The sequence below is a fragment of the Ambystoma mexicanum genome, chromosome 11, assembly GCF_040938575.1.
Source record: "Ambystoma mexicanum isolate Mex_15411 chromosome 11, UKY_AmexF1_1, whole genome shotgun sequence".
Taxonomy (NCBI): Eukaryota; Metazoa; Chordata; class Amphibia; order Caudata; family Ambystomatidae; genus Ambystoma; species Ambystoma mexicanum.
The window spans coordinates 831,347,713-831,360,178 of NC_090934.1; the positions used below are offsets into that span (position 1 = coordinate 831,347,713).

At 44.3% G+C, this 12,466-nt stretch overlaps 1 protein-coding gene across 1 annotated transcript in view; it reads left to right on the forward strand.

Moving 5' to 3' along the window:
* OTOG (otogelin) overlaps positions 1 to 12,466 on the forward strand; it is a 1,239,067-nt gene that overhangs the window by 624,958 nt on the left and 601,643 nt on the right. The window contains exon 27 of the mRNA XM_069625375.1: positions 7,658 to 7,814. Within this exon, the coding sequence (XP_069481476.1) occupies positions 7,658 to 7,814 (157 nt within the window). The remainder of the gene's footprint in view (positions 1 to 7,657; positions 7,815 to 12,466) is intronic.

The following is a 12,466-nucleotide window of genomic DNA, read 5'->3' on the forward strand; positions in this document are numbered from 1 at the left end:
CGTGAAGATTGAATTTGAGGACTGCCTTGAAGTTTTGTGGTCCAGAATGATGCAGGGATTACATAAACCCTTAATATATGAGTTGGCAAGTTTTTGTAAGCATATTGAGAATGAATTAGAGCTATTTTTGTAGTTGCACTGATTGATTTAATGATTATCTGTAAGATTTTAAGATTTTAAATTTTGTAAAGGTTCTACATGAAATGTTTTATGTATTTTGAACCAAATGCAAATAATAAAAATAAAAAAAAATGCTGTGATATGGCTGTAGTTTCCCTTGAACCTTTCTTCCCAGAATGTGGTGAGCAGGTGTTTAGCCATATAGTCTCACCTGTTTATTTATGAGGGTGAGCTCTCCGTCCTGCTTCCCAAGCGCAGGGGCGCTTTAAATGGACCTAGTTCCTTCACTGTCACTGGTCCACGTGCGTGGCAGCCCCGACCAGCTGTGACTGATCCACTTCTAAGGTAAGTGTTCTTCAACACTGATTATTGTTCGTATTATTTTGCAATGTCTATTTTCCCATGATTATTGTTCGTATTCCTTGTAATGTCTTTCCTTCTCCCCAATAGGTGTTGCGAGGCCCAGCGGAGTCGCGGTGCTGGAAGCGAGCCCCAATGGAGTCCTAAGGAGTTTACAATGTCCCAAATAGATGGTAAGTTTGGTTCTATGGTCAGCGCGAGGATTGTGTTGTGCGCTACCTTAGCGTAATGTCTTTATGTTGTTTGTAACTTTCTTTGTTCTTTTCTCCTGCAGGGATGGCCTGGTGAAGTCAGACGAGGAGCAGCTGTCCGAAGATCTGCCAGCGATCGATGGATGGCTGGGACCGCAAGGACACTGGCCAAGATGAGCTCCCGAGTAAGTGTTGGAAATCTGGAACAGGTTAGGATGTGCTCCGACGGCGGTGACTGCTAGGATCAGGTAAGATGCGCTGCAGGCAATGGTATTGTTGGAGTCAGGTAAGGTGCGTTTCAGGTGATGATAGATGGTATTGCTGGAATCAGGTAAGATGCGCTTCTGGTGATGGTGTTGCTGGAATTAGGTAAGATGCGCTTCAGGCAATGGTATCACTGGAATCAGGTAAGAAGCGATTCAGGGGGCGGTGAGCGTTACACTGCTACGAGCAGACTAACGCAAAGCGCTGGCATGCGGGCGGGGCAGCCTTAAATAACCTGGTCCCAGCCACGCCCATTTGCCCTGCCTTGTAGCTCCACCCTGCCACTCCCAGAAGATGAATTCCTATGGCCACGCCCGACCTGGATGCACGTGGGGGCCCTGCAGGGGATGAAATAACACGTGCACTAGAAATAAAGTGTGCAGAGCACGCTTTCTCATGAGCCTGGCACCAAAGGCACCAGGACCGGGTCCAACTGGACACTTTATGTGATGGAGCTCGTGGTCCTTGCTCTGTGGCCATGACACCTGCTGATCTGTTTCTTATCAGCACTGTGCACCTGGCCACCCTCTCTCCTCCGTCCCCAGGGTCCTGCTCACCCTACCACCTTCCTGCACTGCCTCCGGGAAACTCCTTGCCCTGGGGTATTTATCTGTACCCATACAGTCCCCCACCCCCCTTCTTTTCTTCTGCACTTATCAGACATACCCTGTCTGCTAAACCCAGCACTTGCCACTTGCTGGCTGCACAACCACTGTTTATTGCCTTTATTATTTATTTATTTTATTTATTTATTATCCTTTGTCTGTTTCTCCTCTGCTCTGCACTTTCCACTCCCCCCCTCCATGCACTTTTGCCCTTTTCCCTTTCCCATGCACTTGCACGTTCCCAATGTCATTGGGCCTAGTAAGATTGTTGTTTTGTTCTCCCCTGTTCCCCTCCCTTGCCTTGTCGCGCTCTGAAACACTTGTGTACGAGCGCAATATAAATAAAATATCAATTCAATTCAATTCAATGTGGGGTCCAATATACAATGGTTACACTTGAATGGTTAAAGTTCTATTAATTTTAAGGTTCAATATGTATTGGTTTCTTTAATTCAAAGTTCTATTGATTTGTGGATTCAACATATATGAACTTTACATTTAAAGTTTCATTCCCTTTTGTGCTTGGCATACAGTGGGTTTATTTCAATTGTAAAACTTCATTCAATTATAATCTTCATACGTGACTGTTTTCTTTCAGTGCAGTATTCAATAAGTATGAAGATATTTTTGTTAAGCTTTACATTCGGTTCAGCATTCAATAGTTGTTAAAGGTATTCATTTAAATCACTTTGTTGTTATATTTAGTTCATTTATTTGTAGTATATCTTTGTAGTTTGCCTTTAAACAAGCCCCCCATTCGAAGACCTTCAAAAACGTGCTTTCATGTGCACATGACCACGCTGTAACAAAGTATTCTCAATTGTTCAATGTTTAACAAGTTCTAATCTTCGCTGGTTAGCAAGGATTCTGATCGGAGACCTTTCGTAAATGATTCTCTTCATTCACACGCCCACTCCGATACAAAATAACCTTGCGCATAAGATCAAACACTTGTATACCGTGTTTCTGCTTTCATAGAAACTCACTGGTTGCTTTGTTGCGAGTTCCCACAGGATAGATCTCTTGGCCTTCTGGTCTCTGCCTCAGGGCTCCACCTCCTGCCACTCAGGCACTTCTGGATCGGCTTGTGGTCCCAGGAGACCGAGCACTTCCAACAGCCACTTCAATGTTCATTTGGTACCACAGAGCCCCAATCCCCGCCCGCTCTCCCCTGAACCGTTGGCGTGCTCTACACATACAGCTCCCTGCTGCTTCTCTTGGCCTCTCTGCTGCTGCTGCCTCACCTTCACTGCCACTGCTTCTCTCCCTGAAATTACTAAATTGGGCTTTTTATACACCTGCAGCCCTGTCACAGGCTGCAAGTGCAAATGTACAATTAACCCTGCGGAACCTTCTTTAAGGGGACATGCATAACCTCTACTACTCTCAGCAGGCCTCTTCCTCGTCATAATACCAGAGTGGTAAAAGCACCTAGTCTTCATTACTCCTGGTTGCCTCTTCTTCATCACAGTACTGTTAGTAGTCATATATAAGGAAGTCAGGGGAGTTGGCTCATAATACCCGATGAAGGCAGGGGAAGGGTTGGGTTGGTCATTAGTAGGAAAAGGGGGACACCATGTCTCCCCCAAGGGCATCCCACTCCCAGTCACCAAAGACCCTCAACCTAGGCGATCCTCCCTTGCTTGTCCACCCCCAGGGTCGGGATCCAAGAGCGATGGCATTTCCCTGTCCACCTGCACAGAGAATCCATGGGGACTATGAGTGAGAATACCCTCAGGTTTCTCACAGGTGGTACATGCCAGTTGCCGGTAACGGTACTACCGCATTGGCGGAATCACCGGCATCATTATGGGAAACTTCTAATGAGGGCCAGTGTCTTGTTGCAAGAAATCTTGCTGGGAAATGTCATGGCTGTTTCTTGAAGATGGAGAACTGCTTCCTTAGTACTTGGAATGCAATAAATAACGTGTGACCAGGTCAGTACTCGATCTTGTCAAGAGGAGATATGAGACCCTCTCCCCCTTGAGTCTGAGGCCTACGTGGGTGGAATCCATATTGAGTCCCATCCCTGAGGGGGTATGTGGGCAGTTGAGAGGGTCCCAATTGCTGTCTCCTCCCCAAGGATACCACTTTGCATCACCCTATAGCCCTTTGAACACATGATTACCAGTGCCTTTCTTGCCATGCCAGGCAAGCACAGAAATCAGAAGCCTGGGCAAAATGCCCACAAGAATGTAATCCATGAAAGCGTCCAGGCAGACTATGGCAATTGTCCAAGTTCTCTGATCAGTGGAAAGAGAAAGAACCACCAATCAGAGCAGCAGAGGAACCACACAGCCTTGAGGAATGTGGTACACAATCAGATGTCATCAACATACACCTTACCTTGGCTGCAACCATGCAGTCTCATAATAGAGAATCTTACCACAGTGCAGCGTAGCAGCTCTCTGAAAAACCTAAAGCCCTACCCAATACTTACCTTGGACTTAGCCGTGACACGGCTCCCTGACACAAACTGCAACATTCACAAATGCAGACCACCATCTTTTGGCATGGTGGACACGCATGGCAAAATGGGTCTGTGCTTAGCCCCCTTGTTATGAATTTTGGTACATGTTACTCCTCCCAGGTGGTGAAGCTAGGGCAAAATTGGTTAGGGGAAGAAGATCAATGTGGGAAGAAGGGAAGGATGAGAAGGGAGACATACAATAGGAAAGTGAGGGTTATTTAGGTGAGGTCAGAGGAGAATGATTTGGCAGACCAAGAGACCAGCAGGAGGAAGGCTAGGGAATTGCAGTGTGGATGCCTTTTTGGAGAAGTGAGGTATTGGTTGGTGAGAGCAAGCTTTACTCTAAGGTGAGTGTGCATGCAAGGTGGGTGAGTGAAAGTAGTAGAGAACGTGAGAGGATGTTGACTGAGAAGAAAGTGAGGTGGAGTAGTACTGCAGCAAGTGAATGGTAGTGGTAGTTTGGAGAGGGGACAGTTTTAGTAGTGTGGAGGGGAGAGTGGTGGTACTGTGGAGAGGGGGAGGCATGGTATTGTGGAGGGGGAGATTGGAGAGTTGTAGCAGTGTGGATAGGGACAAGTAGAAGTGGTGTGGAGAGGGGAGAGTAGTGGCGGTGTGGAGAGTGGCGAGAAATAGCAGATACGAGAGGGGAGAGTGGGAGAGAGAGAGTAAGAGGGAGTAACATCAGAGGGTGGAGGTAGGTGGTAGAAGTAGTGAGTGAGAAATTAGAACGACAGAAGGGGAAGATGCAGGAAGAGAGAGGAGATGAGGTTGGTGAAGTTGGAGAGAGGAGTGTAGTGGGAAGAAGGGAGAGTAATAGAGATCCACAGGCAGTGAGCCACAAGGGTGTGAGCGGAGGATGACTGAGTGGGCATGGAGTGTCTAAAAGGCAAAACTTTTCAAACCCTTAGTGCTATCCTAGATGGCAGAATAGATATAGCCTAGGAAGTCTCAGGGGGAGGTTAGACAGATAAGACAATTGCCTTCAGGCCATCATCTCGAGCAAGGTAGAACTAAGACAGTAGGAGGCACTAGCTCTATATTCTTACCTGGGCTAGGGTGGAAACTGCTTACTTTAGAGAGCGAGGAACGTTCCTTAGCACCCTGCCAAAATATTTATTAAAAACCTCCTCTGGAATCTGTCATGTCCTGTAGGCCATCTGTGACAAACAGTAGTTATTGACTGGATTCAGGGTCTTCTGAATAGCTCAGAGGAGGTTATTAGTATCTTCCATGTACTATTATAATGTATTGAAACATTAATGACTGTGTAATTGGTCTATAATAAAAGCATATAAATAAGCATTGTGAGATATTAGAATATTCTATATGAAGATTTTAAAATCATCAATAAGTACCAACATTGCAATACAAAATCAATTCTGAGTCAATCGTTTTGACCTTAACATTCCCGAATGTACCATAAGTGCTCTCTGTATAAACTGCAGCCAACTAACTTGTAACAATGAATTGAAGTGGAGGCTGGTAAATTTTTTAGTTGGGAAGGGTAAATGATTCGCAGAAATATAAGGGAGCGACCAAGCGTAGCGGGGGACCCTGAACCCACAAGGTGGGTTCAGGATGTTTTCTAGTTGAAATTTGTTTTAAAAAACGGGATACAATTGTGAATTTTACAGCACAATTTCTGTGAAAAAAGCCACACAGTTTGCAATCGGTTTGGTAGGGTAACACATGAAAAAACCCAAAAGATAATACCTAATTCTGGTCTTCCATTCCAGGTTGAAGGCTATTTTTTCAAATGTGTTATACCCCCCCTCCGCCCCCCATAGCTTTACTGGTGTTTGCTCAACATGCCCCCCTATCCTCCAACCACAAAGGGCCAGAAAATACTCTGCTGACAATCCCTAATAAGGGTGAAACAAGAATGCAATTATTTGAATTTTTAAGTGCTGTCTGGCTTGGGTTGAAAATGCTATTGATAAAATTGCACTGCCTTATAGACAAAGATAGTTTCCCGGAACAAAGGCGTCACCTTTTTGTTTATTGCATACCCACAATGCATTGCAAATATGGCTCTGAATTGGAGGCGGACTTCCAGAGATGGCTACTAGTGGTGTTGTGCAGTGTGTGACCTGGCTGAAATTGTGAATTCTGCTTTCACATTTCAGGTAGAAGTTTTTTTGTTCAAGCCTTATAAACCCACCATAACTTTGCTGGTGTTTGAGATGTATGTTATCAATAAACATTCATAAAAATTCAATTCGTACAATAAAGGCAGCACTCAGACTTTTTCATTCAGGAGATGCCCATAGGTCAACCACTGAATCAAGTAGAATTCACTAATTATCGAGCTCATTAGCCAAATTGAAATACGGAACCGTTCAAATAGGTTTGGGTGGAGAACCCAAAATTCACAGCCATATCCCTTTCTTTTCAATATTCCCATATTCTTACACAAAGTAACTGATCAGAAACAGTAATATTTTGAAAGTATGATATCAAGACATTTCATTGTCACTAATATGGTTGGAAAATCTGTCCATTTCAATACTAGTGGCTGCACGACACCTTTCAAGTACACAGTTCATTTGTCAGTCATTACCTGTTACTGCCTCTCAATAAGTGGGCCTCATTACGAGTTTGGCAGTATTCCGGTGGTAAATCTACTAGAATACCATCAAATTCAATTACTGTTACCAGCACTTGGTTCCGTGGAGTTAACATAAGATCATAAATGGTGGTAATTCCCCATTTGTTGAGTCCATTGAACTCCATGGGGATTTTTGGCAGATTTACAGCCGGTGTAATTAATGCTTGGTAAATCCGCTGATTTTTGGAGGTGAAGTCCAGGATTTACATGCAGCAATAACCCAAATTGGCAGATATACTGTACGGTAAATACGCCAGCGGTAAATCTGACAAAATATATAATTTAGGGTATGGGAAAAGTGGCCGTAATAGAATTACGGCCACTTTTATTCTGCGCCACCATACTTGTAATGAGGTCTATTGTACAGTGTGTTTTCTTTTCACTAAAGACTGAAAGAGTCACGGGGGAAAGGAGTAAAACAAAAAAAGAAAGATTTAGTACAGATCAGAAACATCACAGTCGATTTTTAACACTTCTGCTGTGCATTAATGAAACCAAATTAAGAAGGTAGGTCAGTTAGACAAACAATCTGAGTTTCAGAAACCAAGCTGTTTTCAAATCATTGCACTTTGTAAATCTGAATGCCAGCATAAAGGGCCCAATGACAAATCCTGCTGTGACATTGGCCTTCAATGTCTGCAGGCATGAGCTGGGAGAGGATGGGGAAATGGCGAATCCTTCCCTCTTCTTACTCATAGCATTCACGTTTGACTACACTAGTTAATCTTTTGCCTCACCAAAAACTAAAAGGAGAAAGCCATGATTTGACTTTAGTTCAGTAGTTTGAGTACTATGTCAGTAAGCAATGTCATTCTAATGATAGGCCAAAGTGGTAGAAACATGTTTCTTAGTCCCCTCAAATTACGAAATGCAGAGTCCTAGGAACCATTTCCCTAATGATATGCAGGCTTAAATTGGAAAAAATAGGACTTAAACGAAGACGCGTTTCAATTACAATAACAATGTTCTGTCTTTTTAAAATGAAGTGAATGAAAAATTGCTTTTTTCTGTGATACTAACATGTCGATTTTATCTTTAGGTAGATGTCACCTGGTTTTATTCAAATTGTTTGACGGACACCTGTGGGTGTAATCGTGGTGGTGATTGTGAATGTTTCTGCACAAGCGTGTCAGCATACGCACATCAGTGTTGTCAACATGGCATTACTATAGACTGGCGGTCCCCTAGAGTGTGTCGTAAGTATTCTTTGAAAACGTGTTTACCAACCGATGTACTGTCCAAACAACATAGGTTGTGAAGAAATGGCAAGATAGTACGTTTGTTACTTAAATTCTCTATCAGACATGGGCACAACTGTTACTTTGACCGAATCTTAAGGAATTTGGAGGCCTACACAGATCGGACCTTCTGGAGCCTGATTGCATGTTTATATAAACTATTGTATAGAAATGAAAGCCCATCAATATGGGGTCTTGGATCAAATGAGAACTTTGAAGCTCTCTTAATTAACAGTTATCATGCGGGGTATATAGGGCCTGATTTACAAAACTGTATTACAATGGCGCAATCCCTTTGTAAAGTGCTTTGTAACGCTCCTTTGTAAACGCTTAACAAAAGGCCCATTGTGCCTCGTGTTAAGCTGTACAAAAGGGAGACAGGCCATGTTGAGCCACACACATATTTAAACTTTCAGGCGTTTCCTGGGGTGTTTTTTATGTTGTTTTTCTGCTTCTGGAAGAGTGAAGAGCGTGTGAGTGTTTGTCCTACAGCAAACCACGCTGATGACTATAATGACTTATCATAGAACCTACGGTTTTTGGCATGAATGATAGGTCCTCTTTTGACAAGGTTGACTTCTTCCTCGAAGGCAAAAAAGCAAAAACGTAGTCATGTTTCCTGCTTTTTCCAGCGAACTGGCATTTTATATGGGGTGTCCCATGGCCCTTCCATTGCCCCGTATTGAGTTACGCCTGCTACCAACCATTTGCTATAGTTTCCACGTTGCTGGGTTTCGTTTCCCCTTGTATGCAGATGACAGAAAGATATTACAGATTCTACACAGCCTCTCTGGCATGCTGTTTACAAGCAGCGGACATAGGGATGAATGAAATGTTTTTTTTTTTTTTTAAATCTGCACTGGTTGTGCTGGATTTCCATACATTTTTAAATTATAGTTTATAGAACACGCCAATTCTACAGTACAATTTATATGAACCAAATGGCAACTCACTAGGTCTCTTTATGAATAAACATCTATTAATTGTGCACAAGTTAGAGCCGTGGTCACGGATTACTTATAATTTTTAACCAATATGCCACATTCAACCTTTCACAGACTTCTGAAAAGTTCAAATTGGTTAATGCAATCATAATCTCTCTTTTTAAAAGTGGACCTTCACCAGAAATATTTTTTGATTGATATCTTTAACAATACTATGCATGCCTAAGATTTCTCAGTCCAAACAGCTCTCATAAATGTGATGCTTGAAATGCATTGGAGGGACAGGGCCTCCCTGTCCTTGTTCTGTAGCCCCTTTTTCGCGTATGTTCTGTATTATTTCCTGTGGCCTCTTGATTTCTATTCCCTGTTACCTTGTTTTCCCCAAAATCCTGGGAAGCCCTAGCTCTGTCCCTTCCCCCTGACTGGCTGTTGGGTGGAAGTTCCATAAATGGTATTGTGGGGAAGTCCAGGCCAGACTGCCTGGAGCCTTCCCAGTGACTGTGTGTTGTCGGTACACCCTTGGTGTGGGACCTGGGTGAATGGAGTGTATGACCAATATGCACTTCTTGTCATGGGTGTCTAGTTTCTGGTATGTGATACAAAGACTGAGACAGCCCTGCCCGAAACTGGTATGAATGCAGTGTGGAGTGCTGAATGGCTGGGTACTTGTCCCTGTACACATTCCTTGTTGTGAGTGTCTGAGAGGGAGGAGAATGGCCTGAATGCACTGTAAGCCTGATTGGCTGCCTGCTGAATGTCCTTCTGAGGGATTGGTTGCCTGAGTGTGACCCAGCAGAGTGAATGAGATGGAGAACAGTATATTTGGGGGCCTCTCACTGCTAGAAATCGTTCAGAAGCTGAAGTCGAAACTGATGCTTGATCTCGGCCACCAAGCCCGAAGACGAAGGTTGACTGCTGTTAACTTCACTGCAATCTGAAAGCCGCCATGATGTCGAGACTGATCCAAGAGAGGACCTGGCTAGGAGACCTCTTTCCGAGCTACGAGGGACCATTGTACACCGTTAACCTTTGCCGAAGCGCCATGGAAGCCAGCCTTCAAAAGACTGTCAACCGGAGAAGGGGAACGCCGAGGAGAACAAAGAGAAGCACCAGACATTCCGTCCACCGTCGTCGACCAGGGTTCGCAGGTTTACTATAACCACTGTAGGCCCATCGAAGCTGTGTTGCCCAGAAGCGGGAACCGCTTGACGTCGAGCCTCAGACGACCGCAGCCGCAACGCTCCACTGATTAAGACACTTTTAATTCAAGGATGCTCTCGCCCCCATGGCTGACCGCTTTGTCCCACCAGAGAAAGTCAACGCTGCTGACGCACCTAGGAACATCCGCCAGTGGGTTTCCCGCCACCCGAAGACCGCAGCGACGCTAGACGACTCGAGGCCCTTGCTGGGCCAAAGTTCTTCATAGACTCTTTGCAGCAACTAACTATTGTCGGGGAGGTGCAGCGCTCGCCTCGTCTTCGCAGGACGTCCACGACCGATCATCGACGAGCATCACCAGGACTGGAGCTGCTGCCTCAATGCCGTTGTTCATCATTTCTTCGAGGGATCTCGACGATCCATGGCTCCTGCCTTAAAGGGAGCCGCTCAAGGAGGATCCGTCGACGACCCGATGTCAAGCTCTGCTATTCCAGGTTCATTGGGGTGGTAGAACCTTTTTAGATGGAAATAAGACTCCTTGAACAATATATGGACTGGGCTTGTGATGTATCTTTATTTACAGGTTGCTCAGGTGGGGGGATCCTCACACAGAACTGTGCCTAGTGGTAGGGGCCCAGTATTCTGCCTATTGTTTTAACCAACCTGCTTTCCTCCTATGTCTATTGTTGGTTCACTTTATTAACTGATATGTATGACATTTGAACGGAGTACAGTTGATGCATTTTAATGAAATCAAAGAGTAATTGTGGTACCACATGTAAACTGTATATATTTACCATTTTAGATTATCTTGAGTACAAAGTGTGTTATTGTGATTGTGTACATAACTTGACCCTATTTATATAAAGAAGTGTGTTTTCACAAACATAGTGTGTGGACATTCCTTTGTGGGTGCTTGGGGATTACACTGTACTTAAGAACCATCCTGTATCACCTCCTGAGAGCTTAAGCCCTGGTTGCTCGCCCACAGCTACCAAATAGAGAACCTTGGCTGGGGTGCTCTGTGCTTTTACTCTGCCACATAGAGAGCAGGAGTACAGATCCCCCCTCCAGTCTTTAAACTGGTGGCAGCGATGGGATGCTTATGGTTTTGAGAAACAGTGTGTAACCTTGCCACTTACAAAATATCTACACTTTGTTAAACTGAGGTTTAGTTGTGTACTAGATAACTACATTACAAGCAATGGAATCTATTGCAAATGGTAAATTGACTCGGATGAGCTTACAGGCTCTCCAGAGTGCAAGCCAGGGATTTAGACTTTGAGGATAAGTCTAGGGCTGAGCTGATAGTTGCCCTGGTGGACTACCAGACTGATTGTGAAGCTCTTGAGGGGGGGGGGTGCATCCATCGAGGCCCCTGCCCCTGGGGTTGTTATTGAATCTGGTTCTGGGAATGCGTCGAGCATTCCCCTCCTGCTGCCTCTGTTCTGACCTCCAGCAATGTTTTGTCAGGGAATACCTTGGAACTTGAATTATAAAGGATGACATTGGCCTTTGAATATAGAACATTGGAAACTGAAGCTGAACTTAAGAAAGAGGAGTTGGCACAGCAAGTGATGCTTAAAGACAAGAACACTGAATGTCAGAGAATCCAGCTAGAGAAAGCTAGAGTGGAGACTTCAGCGAAACCAGTTATGATATGATATGATAGGTTATTTATAACACGTTTAATACCCAGAGGTTTCTAAGCGTGGACCTGGGGATCAAACCTGTGCTGCTCCTTGTCGTCTTGCTTCCAAGGTGAGCACGTTGCCCCTGAGCTATCCTCCCAAGTTGAGAGTTTCAGGTCCCCAGCCAGCAAGTTTATGAAAGATCTGGTTGGTGTGTACGTGGAGATTTCTGATATCCTCCAATGGATTGAAGCATTTGAGATGGCTTGTGGAATCCATGATGTTGATAAAATAGATTGGGCTAAGTGTTTGTTAAGCAGAGTGCCTCAGATTGGATATGACTGTATTCTGAAACTGAGTGTTGAAGAAAGGGGTCAATATGAATGCATCAAGTCTGCTTTGATTGCCAAGTTTGGCAAGACACCTATCCAAACCTTAAAAGGTTCAGGGAATTTAAGAAAAGAGAGAATGTGTCTTGGGTTGACTGGGTGAGTGCTGCACATATGAACATGATTGGGTGGATTGATGGTTACAAGGTGAAAAAGTTTGATGAATTGTCCCACTTTTGTTTTTTGAGCAATGTTTCTGAAGCCTGTTCACCAGAGCTGCGTCAGTATGTTGCTGACCAGAACATTTTAGATCCCCTAAGGACTCCAGTGGGAAGGGCAAGGACAAAGAAAAGGGAACCACAATCACAGTCAGGTAAACCAAAACCTTCCTCCCCTAAGACCCAAAAATCTAGTGGGGATAAATCCTATGTGGGTGGGAGTGTTAAGCAGAGTTTGTATGTAGTACCCTTTGGGACCGCTACACACAACTATGGCTACAGGTGTAAGCATAACCAACCTTTGGTATAAGTCTGTACTGCACAGTTTTT